This window comes from Plectropomus leopardus, chromosome 5, assembly GCF_008729295.1.
Source record: "Plectropomus leopardus isolate mb chromosome 5, YSFRI_Pleo_2.0, whole genome shotgun sequence".
Taxonomy (NCBI): Eukaryota; Metazoa; Chordata; class Actinopteri; order Perciformes; family Serranidae; genus Plectropomus; species Plectropomus leopardus.
The window spans coordinates 33,774,835-33,800,343 of NC_056467.1; the positions used below are offsets into that span (position 1 = coordinate 33,774,835).

The window sequence follows — 25,509 nt, forward strand, 5'->3', positions numbered from 1 at the left end:
GCACTGACCAGTGTCTGTAGTTGCACAGCATTACAACTAGATAAGAACCATAATAGTACAAAATCATGCACTCCCACTGTGAGATTGCCTAAAGCGGGTCATTCTCTAATCGGAAGGTCAGCGGTTCAGTCTCTGGCTCCTCCAGTCAACATGTCCAAGTATCCTTGGGCAAGATACTGAACCCCAAATTTATCCTGATGCTGTGTCTTCAGAGTATGAGTGCATATGTATGGTTACTAAGTAGCAGGTGGCCACCAGTGTGTGATTGTGTGTGTGAATGGGTGAATGCCACATGTAGTGTGAAAGTGCTTTGAGTGGTCAAAAGACTAGAAAAGCGCCGTACAAGTGTAGTCCATTTACCATTTAACCCTTTTTGTCATGAAGACCACTAAACTTCTGAAATGTTGGAGCTGTCAGCTGCTCAGAAGTTGATGCAATTCACAGTCAAAATAAAAACATCACCACATGAACCTGAATCCAGGACGCGATAATATCCTACCAGTGAGAACAAGAAGCATTGAATAAACACATTTCTGTTAAACAGCCACATTTTAAAAGTACTGAATTGACAAGGCAGTTAACTTATGGTAGCTCAGTGTAATGTAGTAGAGATGAGGCATCTGGAACGATGTAAAATCAAGAACAGAATTCATATTATGGAAGAAAGTGATAAGTGGTTTTATAGCCTGGAAAAATGAGAGTAATTGGTTTGTCCAGGGACCATGACTCAGGGCCTGTGGATAGTTTGGCTGAGAAAGACTCACCCCAGCTCCTCCTAACCCGACACTGACCAACACACAAGACACCTCAGCAGTGTGGAGTCATTCACAGCCCACGCAGTGCGGTAACATGCCGGTCATGAGTAACTTTTTTACAGTATGTGTGTAGGTGGTTGGCTTTGTGGGGATAAGGCAATTTGCTAAGTTTCCTCTTTTCATGAATTGAGCACTGGACTGATAATCTTGATTAACAATTTTATTACATTTGTTCTTTTATTTTCTTTATTTAAATTCCAATTCCAATTTAAACACACAGGAGTGTTTAAAATATTAGCATATTTGGACTGTACAGGTTGTGTCCAACAAGTGGTTTTCTTTGGCAGAAAAGCATTAACAACAACTTACAACAACTTGTTCAACAGTTAACAGCAAGCTTGCAACATTTACAGTGATAAAAGCACAAACCTCACCAGCAATATTCAGTAACTGATCTATTGTTGAGCACTGTCCCCTTAGTTCACTCTGACAAACAGTCGTGTGCTGCTTAAACTAATAATGGTGGCTGTCAGTGTCGAAGACATATCCAAAGATGCGATACAGAATTTTTGGGGACATAAGTTTCTTATTTCACACAGAAGCCATCAAAAGGGTCTTCACTATGCCAAGGTGGTAGCGTTAGCCAGCTGTTGCTTTCTTTGTCACGTTATAGCTAAGTTAACTAAGATGTCCGATTGTCAAAGAACAAAAATACTGAGACTAAGTTAATCAGATGACATGAGGAGCTAATGTTACAACGCTGAAGTTGGCCATAACGTTAGCGCCACTTAGCTATCCTAAGCTAATGTTAATGAGGTCATATAAACCTTTGACTTTGCAGCAAATTTTACTATTACTATATTGCCCTACCTTAGAACAAATGTGGATAACCTTGTTTATCTTCTTAACGCGCCACACAGTTTAATGTAAAGGAGACACTCTGCTCTGTTTATGTGAAGTTTAGGGAATGGGATAAAATACACTCCATTCTTTAGTCTCTCGGGATGCCTCATTTCAGTGTTTCATTTACCCCATGCACATTGTTTACCCATTATGCAGTTATACCCAAGTTATAACTGCATACATTTAAATAAAACCGCAGGGAAATAGAACTTCAACATTTCTAATACTTTTCTATGGTCTACGAGCAAGATGTTCATGTGCATTGTATAGCTGCCTGAAATGTGACTGGCTCATGGGGTTGGAGGGTGGGGCTTAGCGAAAACAGGCCCTGGAAGCCCCCAGTGATCAACAAGCCCAGGCTAGTAGAAAAAGTTTCATGTCTTTCAAATAACTTAGAATTTTTTTTTTCATAAAGATTTATCAGTTAGTTCTAGGTTAACAAGTGTTGGGCTATCAAAGGCAAAATTAGCAAAAACTACCATCCCTTGTACTAAATTCAAAAGAATGGTGACAGAAACATCCAGACCTATCCACATGCCTCTCAGTTAGCTGTGCTAAATGTTTGCAAATTTACTGTATGTCTATGTTTACAAATTTTTGTTGTACTTGTTGTGAATTATATTAAAAAGGTGCTTGCTGGGAAATTGAAAAGCAAAAACACCTCCCCAGATCATAGATTAAGCTATGTGGACAGCTGTAGTCGACAAACAGGCAAAACGCACTGCCCAGAGGTAATGATCAAGGACGTCGAGTTTCATCTTAGGCAAAGAGTGGTCCAATGCATAGTTGATCAGTTGGTAATTCTGCCATTTCTTGTTCCTCTAATTTCCTCTGCAATCTTGGTGATGCATCCATGAATTATGTTGGCTTAAATTTCCTTTCACCAATGATCCATACCTTGGTGGCCTTGGTGTGCAGTGGCCTCATGTTAATGATACACCATCTTGGAAAGGATCTACACCTCTTATTGTTTACATTTAACTAATTATGACTTTGGCCCGTGACTGTGCACTCTGTGCTTTGGTTTGGAGTCTCTGAGTAGGCACTAGCAAGGATGATGAGTCTTACCATGCTGTGGACCATCAATCTGCTATTTCAAAAACACTTAAATCAATGAGAAGTGAGACATTCTTGTTTTTCTCTTACAAAGGCAACAAATGTGGGGAATCTCTTTGCTGGTATGTGCCTTCACCAGCTCAAAGGTATTTTTTTGAGACACTGACTCTGCTGATCCAAGTTATTTGATGATTTCAGGGCCACTGAATCAGTCTGCTTAAGGGCCTTGCTGACACTGGTCTGGTGGTAACTCCACTAGGTTCTTGTTTGCAGTGATGTGATGCCACTGTTCAAAGTGAGTTGGTCATCAAATTCTGTTGACAATGTTGGAAACATACATATTAATCATACAAGAGGTATTTTGGATGTAAGCTAGTACTATCTTGCTTTCCATAGAAAACATCACACATGGAGGTAGATTTGTAGCGTGCATGCAAGTACTGTAACCATCTCCGCTACAAGAATCTTGGAATAGTGTGGGTAGGACTGATTCCAGTTTAGTTCTGTCTGTCTGTCATAAAGCTAACATGATATTATGTAGGCAACTCAAAGTAAACTACAGCTGTCACAGAATATGCAAATCTCAATCTGCTTTGCACAGCAAAGAGATACTGGAACATAGTGCCCTGTAATGTGGATGTGTTCCATATCCATCAGAGAAACCATCCAAGTCTTCCAGCATCCATGTTTCATAGTTGGGAGGTTGTTATTCCAATCATACTGTTTAGAGGTCAGCACTTAGATTGGTACCTGCACGTTGATGGGGGGACACAAACTCCATGAGGATTTTCTTAGTAGAAAGCAAGTCCTTCTTGGTCAATCAATTCTCTTTCCCTGACACCTTGGGGATGCAGTTGTCAGAATCCAGATGCCAACCTAATTAGACACTTCTATTTAGTGGCAAAGGATCTGTCTGTTTTTTTTTTTTTTTTTTTAGATCTTTGGCAAGATCTTCTGCAGGAATTTTCTCCATAATGGCCTAGCACTTGGAGGTAATGTTATGGAGCTGTACCAACTCTACCAACATCTCCCTTTTCCTTAACAGGTTACCAGGACTCTTCTTCATCACAGGAAAGACAGTCCATCATTAACATAGACATTTCCAATGACAAACTGCTTTGCATTTAAGCCAGAGTATTTTTTAATTTTTTTTTTACCCTTAAAAGCAGCTCTTCCTAATCAATACATTGCTACTGCTGGGGAATGACATCTGTCCAGAATTCCATTAATACCATGGACTCAGGGACAGAAAAACCTGAAGTGATGTTGGTGATATTTCATCCATCCATCCATCCCTTACATCCATTAATTATCTACCATTTGTGGGGGCAGCAGACTAACAAAGGCATTCCAAACATCCCTCTCCCCAGCAACATTTTCAGCTTCTCTTGGAGGAACCCGAGGTGTTCCCAGTCCAGATGGGATAAAAAATAATTCCTCCCTCACTGTGAAGCAATGAAGATCTGCTGTATGTCTTAACAGGTTCTTTTTTAAAGCACACAAGCCCTCCCAAATTATAATAGAGCAAACATATCCATATCTCTGCCACAATAATCAACATTTATGCTGGTGGTTTAAACATAGCAAATATGTAAAATATTGCAGCTGATGTGTGAAGCCAGTCAATCTACAATTCCCCCTTTAGGTCTTTATTAGCTTAACAGAAGCATTTGTAATTCTCCATAGAAACATCTAAAATCAGTATCAATGTTACTAAATTAACCATGCAAATTTCTTACATACAAAATATAATGTCTTTGCAAAACTTACAGGCATTTTATTCCAAACTTCTTCGAAAAACAGTGAACTGCATAGTCGTTAACAGTCACCATACGCTTCCACTTTTGTCCACAAGGGTGTGTTGCACCAACACAATATCCGTGTTATTCCGCACTTGTTGTCTTATGGTCACACACAGTTCCCCCGCAGTTTTTTTCTTTTAAATTAATGGACAAAAAGAGCACTGTGAAATCTTACCTATGAACAGTGGCTGTGAATGTTTAAAGCGATTTAATTCGTTAACAGAATTGAACAGAACTCTGAAAAGTCTAAAGGAGACCATGTAAATGCAACAGGCTTACCTCTCTAGTCTCAATAACTGCCTGTTTGCCCAGAAAGGGGATTAAGTGCTGATCACAGTCCGAAATTCCTTATCTTGTTTAGGCGATTGTGGATGGGAGCAATTTGTTTTAGAACTTTTTAAGCATGGCATCAAAAGAGGCCTGGTGTTAAAGTACTTGCTAAGCTACTGTGAGAAAATGCCTGTCCCATGTTGGAAGGCCATGGAAAGTAAAACAAATGTGTGCTCACTGTTCTTCTTATCCAGACGTTCAGGAGGTTTTTACCGTGAGCCGATTTATCCACAGAGGTCTCTTTCTCCCCAAAACAAACAGACTAGGTGATTTTAACTGGCAAAAACACTGTACATAGCAGTTTAATGTTACAAATCATTGTTTCTTTGATGCTGTTTGCATGTCGCAGACAGGATGCTAGCCTAGCACCTGCAAATTTGTGCTCATCTTTTTTTTTTACTACGGCAGCTTCTGATTCCAGATGTTCAGGAGGTTTTCACCATGAGCTGAAATATCCACAGAGGTCTCTTTCTCTCCAAAGCAGTCCTGGTGCTTTTAATCATTTAAAGCAAGCGAGAAAGCAGTTTCATGTTAAACAAAAATGTGTGTCTTTCCGACACTCTTATCATGGAGGGGCTGCTAACTATGGTGGCCAATGCTATATCGCCAGCATCTCTATAGAGAGTCAGTGTTTGGTTTGTCCATTCTGGGCTACTGTAGAAACATTTATGTACAACATGGTGATTTCCTTGGCCGAGGTCCAGCTCCCTATATAGATATAAACATCTCATTCTCAGGTAACGAAAACCCTGATTATTATATTCAGGTGATTATACAGTAAAGAGAGCAGACCTATTATATTTTAGTTTTCCCTGAATTATCCTCCTAAAATCTACACACTGGACCTTTAAGTTGAGTGTTTTCCACTTAAGCTGATGGAAGAACAAGCCTGGAGCTCTGCCCTCACAACAGTCACCTGCTTGGTGAACTTGACTTCTAATGTGCCTATTTCTTGTGTGTCGGCTCAACTTGAAAGCCAGGCGACTTTTGCCCTGTTTAAAAAAGCCGGCATTCCAGCATAGTAATATCAAACTAATGGCAACTTCTCAGCCAGGGTAGCCACACACGCACACGCACACACACACACACACACACACACACACACACACACACACTTTTTTTCATATCTATTAATATCTAAGTGCTCACAGGTGGTCTGCCTGTGAAGCGTGTAGGAAAACACAACCCTTGGTTTCAGCCCACTGTACATCAAATGAACCGTAAGCACCTTTCCCCGTCTTTTCCTCTGTTGTTTTCTCCGTTTTTGTTGGCACCCCTTACCCTCCCTCATAAGCGGAAATCCCCTTCCTCGGGAAAACATGAGTGCCTTGTCCCGACAGTATTATTCAAAACATAACTATATCATTTTAAGTGATATAATAATATGCATTAAAATCACTTGTGCTAATTCTAAATGCAAAACAAGGCTATTTTTTGTCATTTGAAAATGTTGCATGCACTGGGATTGGATTCACTGCCTAATGCCCCTCAAAGGCAGAATGAGTACAGAGAGAGACAAACATGGGTGAGAGATGTGAGTGTCCCATGACAGTGTATAACAAATCAATGCAGTGAGGACGCAGACATATAATGTACATTTAATTGACACATTGAACCAGAATTAAATTTTAAGCGATCCATGTTATGACAACAGTGAAGATCGACCAACATATGGTTACTATTTTTTAAAAAACATTTTACCATTTTTCGTTTCTACACTGATGTCTATCCGTCACTTGCTAGTCTAGAAAGTCCATGACACAACATATAAACGCACTAAAATTACTAATTAACAACCTGGAAATATAATAACACGTGCAGGTTTAAATAGACTCCAGTTAAATTCTTAGCTCAGAGTAAAACCAGTTTGTGTTGATCATTTCTGAACTAAATATGTAATTGAACTACAGCCTCCCTGTTATATTAGAGGCGGTTGTTTTTAGTCTGTTGGCGTCTTACTAACCCTAATGCCTACCCTGCTGCCCAGCAGAAATCAAGCTGCTCGTCTGTTAGTGTGGAGCTGTGGCGGTGAGAGGATTAGCAGGCTGCTCCCTCCTTAAAGTAGCACCATGTAGCCCAATTTGCACTGGTTGAGGAAACAACACATGCAACATAATCTTTAACCTCACGCACACAACCAGCACAGTATTTTATAGTTTTAAGGCAGTCATGTCAAAACTCCGGACTTGGGTCCAACTGTGGCTCTTTACACCAATTTTAACCCTTTAATACCTGGACTGACATCAGTTTCCTTGTGTGGCTTTGAGACAAGTACTTAAACCTTTAAACCTTTTTTTAGGGAAAAAAAAGAAGCTAGGAAAACTGTAACTATATTTATAATTATTGTAATTATATATTTAAAATTATGTTACAGAATTTTAAAAAAGCACTGTTTAAACTTTCCTTTTCTATTCTTTTTAAAACTAATTTTCAGGTCATTTTCTTATATTTGACTTATTTCTTGCTAATTTTTAGTCAATTTCTTCTTTCATTGATTATTGCGTTCTTCGCATGTTTTGAATGAAGTCAAGCCAATTTTCTACTGTTTTAGAGGGTTTAGCAGCCCTTGGCTTGTCTTTCAAAAATTATTATGGTTAATCAAGCAAGACCACTTTTCATATGTTTTCATTCACTTCACGATGGCAAAACAATCATACAGTTTGCAGACATGCACCATCAGGTGCTACATAGACAAAACAAATGTGTTTCATGAACAGGTGATGAGGAAGCCAACTAACAGTTACCAAGCACCAGATATTCCCTGCAACGCAGCAGACGTGGCCATGGCAAAGAAACAGTTGACAGCGAGGGCTCAGAAGCGATGAAAAGCTGATTGCTATATCACTTAAAGATGAAACTGTTGTGTTTGTGTTATTTGTACATGAATTGATTTATTTTTCCATTTACTTATTTATTTTTGATTACTCCTATGATATGAGAAGCAGCATTCAGATTATGTAATCTGGCCCCCTTTTAGAAAAGCTTGGACACCCCTGTTTCAAGGCCAAGTCAGCACGTTGCTGAGGAACGATTGCTGGACTGATTTCAAGATGCTAGGCTTCAAAAAAAATCTCCCATTCAAACTGTTGATAATAACAACAGCTGCAGGTGGATCGGTGGGTAGTTGAGGGTTGATGGGTGGTGTATGGATGATGGGAGGTTGTGGGTAGATAAATGAATACGAATGGTTCCTCGGTGGTTGAAGTAGCCCTGGCAACACTAATGATTTGGCTGACTGTGTATACAAAATACAGAGTGAATCTGTATTGCATATACCCAGCATATGTGTACATACAGGCATTGGGAGTCCTGTCTTTCCCCCCAAATTGGCAGCTCTGAAGACAAAGCCTCATCCTACGATGGATACTCTTTCATTTGTGTGTTGGGCTCATTTGCTCTGAAGTTTATGCATCCTGGTAACAGTAAGTCCCCCAAGTACTCCATCTTGTAAGCTTTATGCCCTCCACATGGTTATAATTTGAGATTTTCCTGATTTTCAAAGCTTTTTTTGTGCCTAGTGTTGTTAATTAAAAAGTGGACTAGTTTTGTTGTGGCCTTTTGTGATGCCAAGTAGGGAAATCACAGCCGTCTTTGTTGCTCTCTCCATTTCTTTCTTTACTTTTTTTTCTCTCTGTGTCTTTCCATTTCTCTCTCTCTCTTTGTCCCTGTCCCTTCTCTCTCTGTCCCTCTTTGTCCCTTCTCTCTCTCTGTCCCTCTTTCTTTCATTCTCTCTCTCACTCTGTCCCTTCTCTTTCTTTCTCTGTCTCTCTCTCCGTCTCTCTCCCTCACTCCCTTGTCCCATCTGCCTCTGTCAGAATAAAGCTAGCCCAAACACTTTGTAAATGAAACATCCTCCCACTATTAATGGGATTGAGCAGATGTTTTCTGTTTGGATGGTCAGAGACACTAAAGCCTGCAGCAAAACAAAACAAAAAGTTTTTTGGAAAAAAAAGAAAAGAAATCAAAAGCAGATATTTATGGAAATGATTATATCACTTCCCTCATGTCCCATACGGACGCATGTCTCGCACACATGGCAAATTAGAGGTCATCCCTTCCAGTTTAGCGCATGTCTAAGTGCGTGTGCCAGCGATTTTGGTACTAAAACATCGTAAATAACACTGTAACCCCTGGGACGAGGTGTTATAAATAGGACGTGTCAAACCCTGCTCCGGCCAGCCTCTGGTTTCCCCCGAAACCCTCTCTTTTCACCCGCCGAGCAGCTCAGCTTCTTTTTAATTTGGCTATCCTGCGGGCTAACCGACTGACGCCTCTCGGCGAGGGCCTCTGTATTTCAACAAGGCCACAAAAGCCCCAGTCCTCGGGCACCCGCGCTTACAAAGCTCTCCAGCCTTTCTGAACTGTTACTTTTTTGGAGCGCAGACTCTACCATCAGCAGAAGAGAAACACCGACTCTGCCAGAACACAGCGGCCAAGTCTCATCTGTCAGAAACCCAGGGGCCAGACTTTCCAGCCACTGGGTGGGCGGGGCCCGACCAAAACAGAGAGAGGAGGAAGAAAGAAAGAAAGAGAGGAGTGTGGGGGAGAGAGGGTTTGAGAGCAAGAGAAAGCTCCCAGATAAACAGACCGCAGCGCCTCAACTCCTAATCACCCTGCGCTTCCGTTTCCAGACTCTATAATTAGAAGGGCCCCGTCCCTTTTTTCTCTCTATTCCCAGTTGACGCAAATCTTCTTGTGGCTTGGCACCTCGTTTGGGGCGTGGGTTTTCAAGAGTTTACAGGCCCTGGGCCTTCGCTCTCTGGCTTTCTGGTCGCTCTGATACAGCATGAATAGCTAACCGCTGTCTTAATGCACACTTCACTTGGCTCTCTTGCGCCTCCCTCCCTCCAACTCTGATAATCTGCATGACCCCATCGCTCATCCACTCTGGACCTCCCTCATTCCACCTCTTCATCATCTATAAATATAACACTTCTTCACTCAAACACAAGTCTCAAAAATGAAACCTTTCAACTCTGAATGAATGCGCAATTTTTTGTTTTGCACACTGTGTTTTTTTTTCTGGTGAGGGAGTGTTTCATCTCCCTCGCACGTGTTGCTGAATCCTTTTAATCTCATGCCATTCCAGGCTCCTCTTTTCACATTTGACATGCCACCCAATAAAGCCTGGCCACTAATTAAAACCTACTGCAGCCTTCACATAAAATATACCATGGGGAAAAACTCAGAGGAAAATTACTAATTACTTTAATATCATTTATGTCTGGGAGTCATCAAAAAGACAGAGGTCTGGAGCTTTTTTTTTTTTTTTTTAATCTTACACTCTATCAGTGATGCTTTTCCAACATTTTGAGTAACTGCCCCAATGTATGGGTTTGTTTGTAACATCTCAAAAGGCTTCTGGGATGGGTTTTGGGTTGCGCTTGAAAAGCAGTGCGGCGTTTTTCCTAACCGACCAGTTTAGATCTGGGTTTGTTCTGGTGTGGTTTGTTAAGCATGTTGTTTACGGTGATGGCCCATACTCTCTGCAGTTTGAAGAGCTTCAAATAAAATGGGACCAAATGAATGGGCCTGTCAGTGGGGGTTACACTGTGCGCGTGAATCTCACTCACTCACTCACTCACTCACACACACACACACACACACACACACACACACACACACACGGCCATACATGTATGTATGAATACATAGATTTTTTCTTCTGCAGACACTCATCATCTTGTCTGTCCTTAGAGAGGCAAAAACAACTCGAGCCGAGCTTTTAACCACACACAGCTATCAAACAAGGAAAGGCTGCATCTGATGACACTGAGTAACGATAGCTGGCTTTGTTTAATGGGCTGGTTTGTTTGTTTTAAAGGCACAGTAATTCTGTCATGCTGTCTAGCATGTGTCCTGCAGAGATGGGAATGTTGGCGCTCCTCGTGCAAACTGCTGCAGTGATATACAGTTTGATGTTTTTGGTTGGCCTGTCTTTGTATTAGTGTAGCAGTGTACCGACGGCATCGTTTAAACACTGGCACAGTTTAGAGTATATTTGGTCAACTTTGACAGGGATATAAAGATTTTTGTTTTATGTTTCATATAATAAAAATAACAATCAACATAATAATTAATAATAATAATAATTTTTACTGAAATAAAAAATCACCATGAAAAGATAAAGTACACATTTGTAAGAATTCTATTTTATATTATGGATGATTCTCAAATCATTTGATTATACTGCTTCATGTTTGTTAGGCAAGGCTGGTGAAAGTCTCTGCAAAGAATCTGGCATGTCAAGAGAGCAAACTGTTTACCATTGTAATTATTTTCTCATGATCTATAGAAAATATTATAAAATCTAAAATTCTATGTGATTTTTTGCTCCGGCTATTTAACTATTTGAAATCTGAGAATTTAGAAGAAAAACTAAGAAAAGAAAAAAAGGTAAAAACACACACAAAAAAAAAAAACAACAGCAATAAAAAAAACCAACCAAAAACCATAAAATGGCTCATTTAATTAATTTTTTTTTTTGTTTTTTAGTAATTTTCCAGTCTTTTTTCAAACTTATTTTCTGGTCATTTTTATTGTCCCCATTTCCTAATTTCTTGCATTTGCAGGACATTTCCATGCCAAGTTGCTCAGTGCCTTTTTAGTTGTGTTTGTAAAAGAAATCTGACTAATTTGCTCAGGTTTAAAGGATTAAATGCATGTGAAAGGCGTCTGAATGCGGCACAAGAAAACAGGTTTCACAAGGTTATTATGTCACTTTGGAGATCATCAGAAATTGAGATGTCCCAATTTTCAGTTCCCAACATAGTTCAGGTTCTAAAACAGCATTGTATTTCCCAAAATTCAACTGAAGAGCATGTGTCATTAGAATCCCCCTGCCTGATAAATGCCAATGTCTTTCAAACTCTGTTGACAGACGTTGAAACACAGATCTAATGTCATGAATCCCATCATCAAGGGTCATCGAGACGAGTCGTATAAAAAAATGGTGGGGTGCACCTTCAGTGGTTATTGTGATCTGAGAAGACATTCTTCGTCAGGTTGATGTGGTCATTGCAGCAATTAGGGGGCCCATTAGTATGATCATTTGTCTAGCTTATGAGCATTTCACTTTGATACATCTACCAGAGTTAGCCAAAAGGCGAGTTAATATCTGGTTCCTGGTCTGATGTTACTGACATCTTAATAAAAAATAAGAATAGAATGACTTAAATAGAATACTTACATGCAAAGGAGGATCTCAGTATTGATGCAGACAAATTGTACCAGATATGGCAGCATTAAGGATGATACTAATGAAGCATACAGTACAGAAGCACACGTTAGTGTAAAAGATAAAAACTGCACATATTAACTCAAAGCAGAGTGTCACATAGAAACACAATGGACAGCATGAGCACTGACAGTTTTGATGATGTTAATAATGTTGAGGCTGGCTGTGGGAGGGATTCCTAATGTTGATGACTGTGTGTGTGTTTATTGAAGGAATGCTGCTGGTGACCGCGGACACTCTGGGCCACGATTTTCACGTCTTCCAGATTCTCACCCACCCATGGGCGTCCTCACAGAGCGCTGTTCACCATCTCTACACGCTGCATCGTGGGGAAACTGAGGCCAAGGTCTGAGACACTCTGCAGTCACTGATTTGAAGTAGTTTGAAAATGTCATGAGCATTTACAGTGTAGAGTTCAGCAAGTGTAAACATGCAACTTTTCAAAATACACCACCACACACTCTTAGTTGCTCATAAGTAATGGTTCCGAGAATTTACTGTAGTATAAGCCATGCATTTTTTTTTTGTTTGTTTTTTAAAGAAAATCCTGCATAGCCAACCTTTAAAGTAAAAACTTTTCTGTTTCGGCTTAACCTTTAATCTTCATTTTCAGATGTATGTATGTATTGACATATGCGAAAGGGATGTTCACAAGAATGGCACGTCTGTCCTATTCTCATGAATGAGATATGTCAAGAACATTTTTCGATAATTTCTTCAAATTTGGTGCACACATTACTTGGACTCAACAGAGAACTGATTTTGGTGGTCATAGGTCCAAAGTCAAGGCCACTGTGACGTCCTCTGTATCACTCTTGTAAATGTTATATTTCAAAAATACCTTAAGGGAATTTCTACAAATTTGGCACAAACATCTACTTGGATGCTGGCTTTGTTGTAGATGTTGTCACATACGTATGTGCACTGTCTGTCACCAGTTCATACAATTTCATTTAACACAATAGTCCTTAAAGTTCTAGAAAGGTTAAAGCTTAAAAAGTATTTTCAAACATAGCTTGACTTTTCCTGTGGAGTCACAGTATTATGTGTTCAGAATGCCATTATCAGTGTTTAGTATTATGCAGTGATAAAGGAGGTCAGGTGACATAATGGAAGTATTGAGAGCAAGAAAGTCACATACAGGTGGTGGATGGAACAAACTCAGGACTTTCACCCAGGAGACCAAGGTTCATGTCCTGTGTGCAACCAAAAGTCAACTGCGAGTAATGTGAAATACATGACTTGTGTCACATGAAGTGCTTATTCTAAGCCATATTTTAACCTAACCATGTATTCTGCACACCAGCACCTAACAAAGTCAAAGTGGAACCTCACCACACTGCGCCTGATGCCATTGGGCTGTTAATAGGTGATGGTGCTATTCAGAACACATCAATTGCTGTAGCAGGACCCCACTCACCCACATCTATGATGCTGATAACTACTAATGCACATGGGGGCAATGGGGACCCTATTAGGGTAAATACGTTGCAAAATGTGAGAGCTTGCTGTTGCATGGTCAACATATTTAGCTTCATGGTTACAGCTCTAGCCCATGGGTGTACAGCTAACTATTACTTTGGTGCTAAAGAAAAACTAGTTCTGGGATAATAACTAGGGTCTTCTGTCTGTGATTTCAGTTATTTTATATCCAGAGGAATTGTGGACATTTATACACTATAAACAATGATGTTGATAAATGTCTCAACGATTGTAGTCACACTGATTATAAAAATATGTGTATCACATCTATGTATATTGCAGAATGCTGCAGTCCGACAAAGTACATTTTCATGTTACGTCACTGGAACAAATCCGGCAGCTGGCAAATATTGGCCCTAACAGCTGTGCTAATGGTTGTGCTAGCTGAGTGAGGAGCTGCTAACGGCTAACTTGCTTCATGGTAAAGTACATCCAAAAGCAGGAATCGAATGATGTGAAAACATTAAACATAGAAGCTGCATGCTCTGAACCAGACGGCACCAGAACATACCATGAAGCTCTATGGCTTTGCTCACTTTTTTCCGAGCCCTATAGTCGTGTCTCTGTACAGTCCTGATGTTGGGTGGTACACGCTGAGTGTCCGCAGACAGGGACAGACAGTTGCTCTTACATTTCTGATTCTGGATAACATTTGTAGAATCTCAGCTGGATGTCATTGCTGAAAGGCTTATGCATATTCCTCACTCAATTTAACACACTCAAATTTTGCAAATTTTGTATCTTTGCATCATTTGTGTTGCCTGGCGCCTCTCATCTTTGCATTGACTTGACTTCTTGTTTGCTGTGACCACACAATTGGGGTTACAGTATCCTAATTCCATGAGCTGTCGTGTGCTGATGCATCTATCAACGCTGATGGTGAGCAGGCCAAGCTATAGTGTGAAACATCATATTGTTTTTAGAACACCAGCCTGCAGCTGGCCCAGTAGTAACTGTCACAAGAGAAGACACGTGCCCACATAGATACAAAATACATCTGAATTGTATTTATTAGGGGAAGTATTGAGATGAGCAGGGAAATGGAAATTCATAAGAAATCAGTAATCATTAAAGCCCAAACCAAAATCACCAAGAACTTTATTTATATGTAATTTAGGGCATTACATGCATGATAAAAAGCATCCAAAATGATCAGATATTAGTCTCAATCCAAATTTGAAATCTTGTCATTTTAGTTTTCAGAGTTACCTGAACCTGCGTTGATTTGGATGTGGTTATCGCAAATCCATGTCACCTAATTTGGATAAAACCACATCAAAAGTCATGTGTCAGTTGATACTAATTTAACATACCAAACTGAAATCCTTCAACGCCCCTTTCAATTGGATGCGTTCAAAAATGCTCACTTTGAGTGCCGGAGTGCACTCTGGCACAAACTGGACCCTTGGTAAATTGGGAGCGCTGCTGGAATGTACCGAGCACCGCACTCTGGGAGTGTCAGAGCGCACTCTGGGCACTCTGTCTGAGGAGAAGGAGCAGCAAAGTGCCGAACAGAGTAAATTTGTGATGAACCTAATTGTTTGTTACATTTATGGAGAAATAGGAAACTCCTGGCCTTGAACAGTAGTCCTCTCATTTTAGTGCAGAGCGTCAGATTGGCTTTAGGAACACAGCCAGAGTCAGAGGGCTGGAACAGATAGAGCTGTACCACGCCAACTCTGCTTTGCTCCATGGCTGTCATCATGGAGAGGTGAGACAGTTGAGAAAGGTGGGATCCAAGGAGGTGTCAATCAAAATGTGATCTGCCACGCCCACAGAGTCTGAAGAAATGCTGTTATCTTCAAAATGAGCTGTTTGAGCTCGGTTTTCTAATAGTTAGGAACATTTATTTTCACTCAGACTTTTTTAGTTACTTGAGATAATAAGATAGTCAACTTTGATATAATATGTGCATATTTACCATATCAAGCTATGTTTCCTGAGGGTTTATTAAGCAATGTTAATTCATGATAAATGCAGTCATAACCTTCGGAGCTTGTGCCTCTTCCTGAATGTTTTCAGCCATGACTCTCAGCGACTTTGAAGTGCAAGTTAGAAGTGCTTACTCAACAAAACTACTTCAGGCCTTGTTGGGTTCAGGATTATTGACTGGGAAAACACTCAATCACACACACGCATTTTCACAGCCTGCCTATAGTTAATGTATGACCAAACGGCAGGTCCGCTGACCGGCTGCCCACTGAGTCTGCTTTGATCCAACTTGTTGTAAACACTGAGAGCCGGCCTCAGCCGAGTGCTCGGGCCAGGGGTTATCAGCACACACTGTCACACACACACATGCACACATGCACACGTACACAGTGAGGAGTGATAAAGTCTTCAGTTAGGTGGGTGGAGAGACGCCTTATCTGTCTCCAGCGGCCAAACATGCGGCTGGCTGTCAGTGACCCGAGGCCAGGTAAACAGACCTGCAGCTGATAACAGCTGTTAGGAGCTAAGGAGGAGGGGAGTGGAGATGAGAGCGGAGCTATGGGGCAAACTGGAGAGCGCTAGTCTCTGAGGTTACAGGGGTGCCACTCCATTACTGCTAAACTTTGCAGCCCTGCACAATCTGCTGTGATTGCAGGGATATGGGTTTCCATGTGTGTTACAGTGTGTTTACAGGCTGTTGCTGGTTTTCTGCAGAAACCTTTTTACTTCAACTTCATGTAAATCAGAGACGTGGTCTCTGTAATTTGGGTATGGAAATCCACATGCTTTAGCCTTTCCTTAGCCAGATATCTTCTATAGAATGCTGTTTGCTTTTCTACATACGTATATGGGTAACTGGGTTTCTAATCAACTTTTGAATATGAACACAGGTTGTTTGACAAACACTTGAGGCAAAGAGTCGCTGTGACAGCAGAGCAGCAGGATGAAAGCAAAACGATCACATGTAGCAATATGTCCAGTTGGTTTCGACAGCTCATCTGTCAACATTTTGGAAGTAACATCCCTTATAAACTAATAAAACCAGTAAGTTATGTTTCCATAGTAAGGGGTCAGAGGTTGTTAGACATCTAATTATAGACTTGCAACATCTATATTGAGGTTTTATAGTAACCAGGTTACCACAGTTAAACACATGCAATCCAACCTTTTCTCTCTAAATACCAATTCTGATATGTGAAATCCTGGTACCTCAAATCCTTTTTAAGATAAGTTTAGAAATTTACACCCGTCAAGCACCAAATGCTGGTAGATATTTTTGTTTGGTGAGTAAGTCTTGAGTGGCTATCTGACGCACTGCAGGAAAATGTTTGTATCAAAATGGTCATGTCATAAACTATGCTGAGAGTCTGCGCAGTGTTTTGGTGTCAATTGGGGGTGCACGGCTCTGCTGCCCCTAAGCTGCCCCTCTAGTGTCTGTGTCACACATACAAACACACACCTGCTCAGCACAGAAAAGGAGCCTCCTGGTACTGTTTGAGATTTAGCCAGGTTTCAGTAATTCACAGGATATTACAGTTCCTGGTATCCAGTTAGAAGCTGATGCAGCAGAGAGATTGTCCTATTTATTTTCCAACACCTGTACAGTGGCTAGCAGGATACTAGTTCAGCTAGTGCTCATTCTTCTCCATCTTTTTCTCGATGCTTACTGATGTTTTCAATTGAAAACACCAAACTGGCTAGCTAGCAGCAAACCAGCTTAAAGTCAGTGGAAGGAGAGTTTATAGACTGGGGAGTTAATGTTCTTATCCTGATAAGCGACTTGCAACCACAAAAAAGCACAGCCATCATTTGCAAATTAGACATAAGAGCCTAAATTCAGCCCAATTTTAGTCAGCCACATAGTTGTCCTTCATTGCTGATCTCAGGAGCATCAGGAGAATCTCAACTAGATCTTAACGCTGATAGGCTACCGCAACAATGCGACACGCACAATTCTCGCTCAAGTTTAAACTTACGCAATTGACACGAATCACGTGTTTTCATGTCCATTGTGTCACGCCCAATGCGTCCATCATGCCACCTTGCATGAATTAGCATCTATTTTCATCTTTGCTTTGACTTTATATGTAAACTTGCCATGAGAAACCCTTGCATCGTGTTTGGTGTGAACACGCTGTTACAGGTTTACCATTGCATATTGGCAGTCTAGTATTAAACAATATGGATCAAATGATTCAACCTGCATCTGCTTTTTTTTCTGTCGTTGGCATACTTATACTCTGTCTCTAATGCAGACATCGGAGTTGTAATCAGGAGAGTGCTTGTCCTCTCTCTAGTCTTATCCCTCTGTCCATCTTTGTCACATGCTTGTCATTCCTTCAGAGTTTTCCTCAGGTGAACAGAGGTGCCTAATCTGTTTCACTGATTTCAAAAACAAGCGTGAATTTGCAATAGCTGTGACCTCATTGCCAAGTTTCAGCTTCACTGGGAAAAAACAGTGGGTGCCCAAGGGTGGAGAAATTTGTGTCGACCAACCAAGCAAGATATAGAGCTACTTGTGGCAGCTAACAAAAAGTCAGAAGCATTACACATGTCTTATTGGCATCTCTCTGACTGCCAAGGATGTCATCAAATAGTGTGTGTAGGAGAACAGGAGGGAGAGCTCTCCAGCCTCTGGAATGTGCAGCCTCCACACCGACACATGCATGTGACTGAATACAGTTACATTCCACCTTTTTAAGATAACATTTGACAACTGTTTGGTATCTGCATGGTTGTCACACTGTGACTGTCTAATCACAGCCACCCTTCAGGTAATCCCCTGCCTGATAAAATGGATTTGACAGTAAAGTCCAGGCACCCATCTACAGTTGGAGCTGTGACAGGTCTATTATGACCAATTACAGTCCACACAAAGTAGCCCTTTCTCATCTCCAAGTCATCCCTAATCAGCCCGAGCAGAGGTCAGGCCTCTTCTTTCACTCATCTTTGTGAAGTAAAGGAACGCTTTGGTATGTGGAGGATGCCCCATTAACTGTCATTGCAGGGTACAATTACCCACTCTGAGCTGGCACAGGATTAGAGAGGCCTGTAGGTACAGAGTGCGCTCCGTGATTAGCTGACCTGCTCTCTGGCTAAAAAGTTCAGCATTCCTCATTGTAACTTTCTCCTGGACTTTTCCTTTCATTTTTCTCCAGTACCATCCACTTTCTCCTGCCTCTGTTTTTGACAGTATGTGGGATGATAGATGTGGTGTCAGCACACTATCGCCTCATCAGTCTACCACCTCACTTGTTTGTCTTTTGACATTTTCTCTATTCCACTCTCCTTTGCTTGCATTGTCTCTTGTAGCCCATCTGTCTGGTTTCCTGCATGTCTAACATGCTCAGGGAGATCTTAACTTCTTAAGCGTCTGCTCCCTGAGACTCAGTCACTGTTTGAGGAGGAAGACTCAGAAAGGATGCTGTCAGCTCTTTCATTTTTTGCTCAGTAATTTATTTCAACAGCAGACTCATTTCACACTGTTCTCTTTGCCAAAATGTGTTCTTTATTCCTCCCACCCTGGTTAACTCTTGTCAAGCACCATCAGACAGATTTGCTTATCTGTGTGACAGTGTTTAATACACTTAATTCTCAGTGTGCATATTTCTCTGTGCTGAGTGGTGAAGAAATGATTAAGTACAGATTTGGCTCTATAATAATAATGATGATAATAATAATAATAATAATAACAATAATAATGATAATAATAACAATAACAATAACAATAACAATAATAATAGTAATAGTAATAATAATAATAATAATAATAATAATAATAATAATTATAATTATTATTATTGTTATTATTATGGAGTTAAAAAACAGAGACCTATGTTGCCACAGTAATATCACTATTCACATATTACACTCCTAACTAAACAGCTGCAATTGATATGTACTGATTTAAAATGTCAAAATATTGTACTTAACTCAGTTTGTGGTATCTTGATATTTACTAAAGTATTCAGTTTTAAGTCATGTTTTTAAGATAAAAATGAAAGACAGCTCACTTGTTTGTTTTTACATACTCAGGCCAACTCAGTGGCACAGACACAGACTCCACAGCTGGCCCAGCACACATACTTTCATTAAGTATTGAAATCTTGTGACACGTCACTGGGATTTAACTGTTAACTCACCTTGTGTTCTTTTCTGATACCAGTGGGCTTTTTATTATTTTGTTTCAAGCTTTAAGGACAGTTTAAGAATGTTTACCTTTTGGATGAATGAGCACAGCAAGTTTTTTTGAATGTGGGGAGGAGAAGCAAAGCCGTGGTGTTCAGAGTGTATTACTTTGTCTCTATAAGTACAGCCGAGGCCAGTATCCCTAGCAACTGCAGCACCAATTTACACAGAGCATCAGCTGCCTGTTCACTGTCAATCACTTTTTTGTGTTGCTTCTTGCCTTTCAGTTTCAGCATAAAAATGTATACGAAGCAGAAAGAGTCTTCATTAACCTTTAGCCTCAAAATTTGTGAAATGAAATGATGTTTGTTTGAGTTATAAATCAGATATCTGTTCTGCATGCTCTCTGTCTCATACTGTCCCCCACCCTCTGACCTCTGTGCCTGTCCTCTTTCTGTCTCTGTCCAGGTCCAGGACATGTGTTTCAGTCAGGACAGTCGCTGGGTGGCCATCAGCACCCTCCGCGGCACTACCCATGTATTTCCCGTCAATCCTTACGGTGGTGCACCCTGCGCTCGCACACACATGTCCCCGCGGGTGGTCAACCGGATGTCTCGCTTCCAAAAGAGTGCGGGCCTGGAGGAGATTGAACAGGAGCTGAACAGGGTGGCTGCGTTAGGAGGAGGAGCAGGAGGAGGGGGCATAGCAGGAGGAGGCTGCATCCTGGGAGGAGGAGGAGGCATTGGGGGCCGCTGTAGCCCCATTCCTGGCCTGTCCAGCAGTCCATCGGGGTCTCCATTACACGGTGAGGAGCTTGGGGGGTTAAGGGCTTACTGATGTTGTTGCATATCCAGGATGACTCCTCTGCAAACATCAGCTGGATGTGGGAGGTTACTCGCTAATAGTGCCATACTACATGTTAAGAAGAAACTACAATAATGGTTATGTCCATAACTTTTGAGCAAAATGCACAGTAAATACAGGCCTTACAGAAACTGTTTTTATAAATTTTGCAATCTGATTAGAGCTCAGACAAACAGATAATGCAGCTTAATTTTATTTTTTATTTTTACACCACATCTGATGTTTTCAGCTGAAGCAGAGTATACCTTTTGGATAGTCAACCACCCCTGTATATTTATTTGGGCTGGAGATGTAAAAAATGTACACAGAAGATTGCAAGAACATGAGTATTTCTTTCTCTACCTCTGCCCCCCTTGCTCAGACATTGTTGAACTCAACCAACCTTGAACTCAGCCTTCACATAGATCTCAGCCACACATCTCTAAAATTTTGTGACTGCATCTTGCACAGTTGTGATGCTATCAAGCTGGCAAAATCTGTCCACAGTCAGGACAGACAGACAGACAGACAGACACACACACACACACACAGAGCAGGCAAATGATTCAAATTGGATTCTATGATACTTCCAACTACAATTTGGTGTTTCCATGGACACATTTTGTCATGGTGACATCCGCACGCACGCACGCACGCACGCACACGCACGCACGCACACACACACCACATCAACTATGTCACAGCTGGTAATCCAAACAAGCTAACAAATACTCTGTTACTCAAGTCCTGTCTTGTAAATTGATCATTACAAATTTGCCAGCAAACGTGTGTGTGATGTGATTTTTGACACATTGTGCAGACACACACAGCAGCAGCAGTCATTTGGAGCAGTGTGTCTGGCCTCCTCAACACTCAAATCCAATATTCACTCTCCTTTCAGTTGTATTTTGATCACCAGCTCTTGAGAAGTAGCTTTCCTCTGATCTGCAACATGTTTGTTATAGCTGAGGTGAGGCCAGGTCTATAAACATGAAAGTCTGTCTGTGAGTAAGTCTTGGTGTTTTCCCATTAGTCGTTGCTCTTCAGAAATAAATCGGCGCTGACAGAGCATGGATGTGTTAAGAGACAGAGCTGTGGATGCTGACAATACTGTGGTACTGTATTCCTCATGTTCTGTACCACTGTGGCATGGTGGAGTTAGAAAACTAGCTAGCTAACTAGCCAGCCACCTGCTGGTGAGGTGTCAGTTTTGGACAGAGAAGAGAGAGGATCACCACATCACTTTGTTTGGGGAACAGCTGTGTCTGAGCCTTAGCACCATTATGAGGAGAAGGTGGAAATAGGACAATGATTGAACCTGAAGTGAATATTATGTGTTGCAGTGTCAGAACAGGTGCAGCCACAATGACAGAATTCTCCTTTTGGTAACCGGGTGGAGGATTTTTCCCAAACTGCCAATATCAGCAGGTCTGATAGTGTCTGAGGGCTGTGCAGCCTCCACCATTTACATTGGGATGCTGGAGAGGTGAGAGGAAGATTGTGTTTCAGAGAGAGAAAAGGAGCTCCAGAGAAAGCAGGTCCTCTCTGCTGTGACTGTGTTCAGGTCAGGGCCGGTTCTCTTGGGGCAGGGTCAGTAAGAGATGTTGGTGGGTAATATGAGTTATGCGTATGACGTGTGTGCTGAATTGTTTCATGTTTTTCTCCAAAGCTTTTTGATAAATAAGCTCAATATGATACTCAACTTACAGCCAGTGGTCCAAATCTGGTCCCCCATAGGGTGCCGGGTGGCCCCCCAACCTTTTTCAATCACAATAAAAATAAATTGATTCACATTTGGGATTAGTTTTGTACTTCTAGTATACAAAAGGTGCCAGAGTGCATAAAATAGCATCAAAAAAGTGCTTCTTTAAAAAATAGTGCCAGTGGAGGATCCCCTGCACCCCTTGACAGAGGTCATAGCTAAGATCTGAATGTCCCAAAATCCTAAGTCCAAGACATGTCCTAAAATCAGAGAAATGTCCTAAAATTGTAGAGATGTCCTAAATCCTAGAAATGCCCTAAAATCACAGAAACGTCCATGTGTTTACAATACATTTTTAGGTTAGACTGCAACAACGGGTGACAGGTCATGCCAGCTCTGTAAAACCACTAAAAAGTCCTTGGTTGCAGGGAGCTTCTTATGCAAATTAAAAGTCCTATTTTCAAATAAAAAGCCCTTTAGCGTTTTTGTACACGATCCTGCCATATACCAGGTTTTGGGTCTTGTTGTTAGAAGAGGTTGCCTGCTGAGGCTGATGAGAGCTGAATCTTTCATTGAATGTGCACGTTGCTTTAGGCGACAGATTGCCACAGTTGTGTCCAGTTGTGTGTGTGTGTGTGTGTGTGTGTGTGTGTGTTTGTGTGTGTGTGTGTGTGTGTGTGTGTGTGTGTGTGTGTTTCCAGTGAGTGGTCATCTCAGTAGCTCTTTTCCTGGGACTGTGTTCGGTCTGTCACAACCTTGTGTACCTTGTTTGTCAAACAGCAGTGCAAGCTGCTCACACTGTCTGTGTGTCCCTAGTTGACATAGATACACACTGATAAACACACTTTTTGTGTCAGCTGTACTGCCTGACCCCACCAGTGTTAGTGTAAAATATCACAGTTCTCATCAGGTATGGATTTCCAAGAATATCTCTGAGCTTTGATGGTTGAACTGCAGCCAGGCTGAGGTCAGCAACCTGATAAACACTTCAGAGAAGCAAATGACTGGGAATTCACCAGTGTGCTATTTTACTTAATATAGTACAATCTGTTTTCAATATCTTTAATTGCTCATTGTGCTGATGGTGGACAGCCAGATCTCTAACCCTCTAAAATACTCAAACAGTTGAGGATCAGGTGCCATTTAGAGCATGGCTGTCCAGAGTGTCATCGAAAATCAAGTCGTCATCTTTATTTATATAGCATATTTGAACAAAATACAGCAAGACATGCATATTTAAATGCTTTTTGAAAACCTTTTTTTTTAAAAGAAGAAACAACAATAGTAATAGTAAGAAATACAAATTGTTCAATCTCTGCCCACCCACCCACCAAACATAGCAAACCCGCCCGCACATACCCAAAAAAAGAGAGACAGACAAATGGTAAATGGACTGTACTTGTATAGCACTTTTCTAGTCTTATTGACCACACAAAGGTTACATTACACTGTCACTTTTACCCATTCACACACACAAGGTGCCACCTGCTACTCCATTTGGGGTTCAGAATCTTGTCCAAGGATACTTTGACATGTTGCCCAGAGGAGCTGGGGACCGCTGACCTTCCGATTAGAGGACGACCCACTCTATCTCTGAGCCACAGTCCCCCAATAGAGAGACAGACAGACAGATAGATGGACAGAGTGATAGACAAAGGGATGGAAGTACGAGCTAACCATTGGCCTGAGAGAGCGGGCAGGCCTTAACCTTGCGTTTAAAAATCAAAGTCATTGAATTGTAAATTCAAGATCGTGGAGGAAATAGTTGAATATATTTAACAGGAGATCTGCTCCCCTGAAATCTTTCTGTTGTACCTCAAGATAATTTTGCTAACTGAAGTCAAAGTTTCTTAAACCAGGTACAACACGTGCCCCCTGTGATGTCAGAGGTCAGGAAATGGTCATGCCAATCAGAGGCTGCGGTACAGTCACATTACACATCTCAGTCCAGTTCCAGGACACCACTATCAACGGCACTGATGACATCAATGAACTCAGTCGATAAAAACTGAAATAACAAACAGCTTGATTGAAAAAAAAGTTGATACAGCAAAACATGATAATGTAGTTTTTTTATTCGGCTTATATGGTATGTCGACTTGATAGGGAAGTTTACACTACACTGATACATGGCGTGTCATGTTGGTGGGAAGCTTTTTAAAGACATGTTTCAGCTCACTGTTTAACTGTAATATGAAATTGTTTCACACAGATGAGTCCACATGACGTCCCCCACCAGCAGGAGCATTTGAAGGTGTGATATGACACGATGCATTCTGATAGTCATACATTTTTATAGGTTATGCCTTTTGTATTAACATCACACGGATCAGGATAGAAGAAGAAAGTTTAAAAATTTTTTTCAACATTTAAGTAGACTGTGACTTTTAACTTGACGTTACATAAACATTTGGGTAAAAAATTGTCCCTAAGCTTGAGCAATTCATGTCAGTTCATGATTTTGTTTTCTTTGATTTCAGTTATTCTAAAATTGGTCTTAAATTTAATTCTGAGTGGCACTGCAAAAATCTTTTTAGTCTAAAATCCAACTTTACTTAAGCTGTAGGATCTGTTTAGGTTAACAGCATTTTGGATCAAGTTTAGCTGGTTCTTTGTCCGATCTGCAGCAAATGACCCACCTCTTAAATATCTGTTGTTATTGTCGGCTATGATGGGCAGTGTTGCAAATCGAGCAGGACTTACAACAAGATTGAAGTTACTGGAATTTAGCTTCAGTGTGATGAAGTATCTGTATGTGTGAGGTATGTATTGAATACACTGGATTAAACAGAGATTCTCTGGTTATTTTTCTAAAAACAGTTAAAAGTATCACAAGATAAACTCATTGAGTGCCAGCCCTATAATGGAAAGTGGCTTCTGCCAGCTTTTGTGGCCATTTTGAGTCGTCTTTCAAGACCCACTGAATATTTTGTACAAAGACTCTGAAAACACAGAATAGCTCAAATGAAAGAAGAAAGTCTATTTTTCATCATGGAAAAAAAATGTTTGTTTGCACCTTGTTCCATTCTTGATTTATCTGAAGTTGAATAGAGGCTAGTTTCATCAAAAAGACCACTTTTTTTCTAGAAAGCTGAGAAAAATGCATTTTCGTGAAAGGGAGTCTGTCAAGCAAAACAGTGATATGAATGTTATAATTTTGCCTTCAATGACATAAAAGACATCTGAAATTACAAATTTTATTTTATTGTAAAATAGATATGCAGAGTACAACACAATGCAACAAATCATGGCCCCAGTTCACAGAGAGAAAACCCACAAAATAGAACCCGAGTCCTACTCCATTATTCCTACCTGCAGTATTCGGGTGACCGGGCCTGT

The 25,509-nt window shown here is 40.8% G+C and overlaps 1 protein-coding gene across 1 annotated transcript in view; it reads left to right on the plus strand.

Annotated features, from left to right (window-relative positions):
• Window positions 1-25,509, plus strand: part of bcas3 (BCAS3 microtubule associated cell migration factor) — a 273,341-nt gene that overhangs the window by 76,810 nt on the left and 171,022 nt on the right. Inside the window, 2 exon segments of the mRNA XM_042486205.1 lie at window positions 12,296-12,429; window positions 20,094-20,430. Of these exon segments, the coding sequence (XP_042342139.1) occupies window positions 12,296-12,429; window positions 20,094-20,430 (471 nt within the window).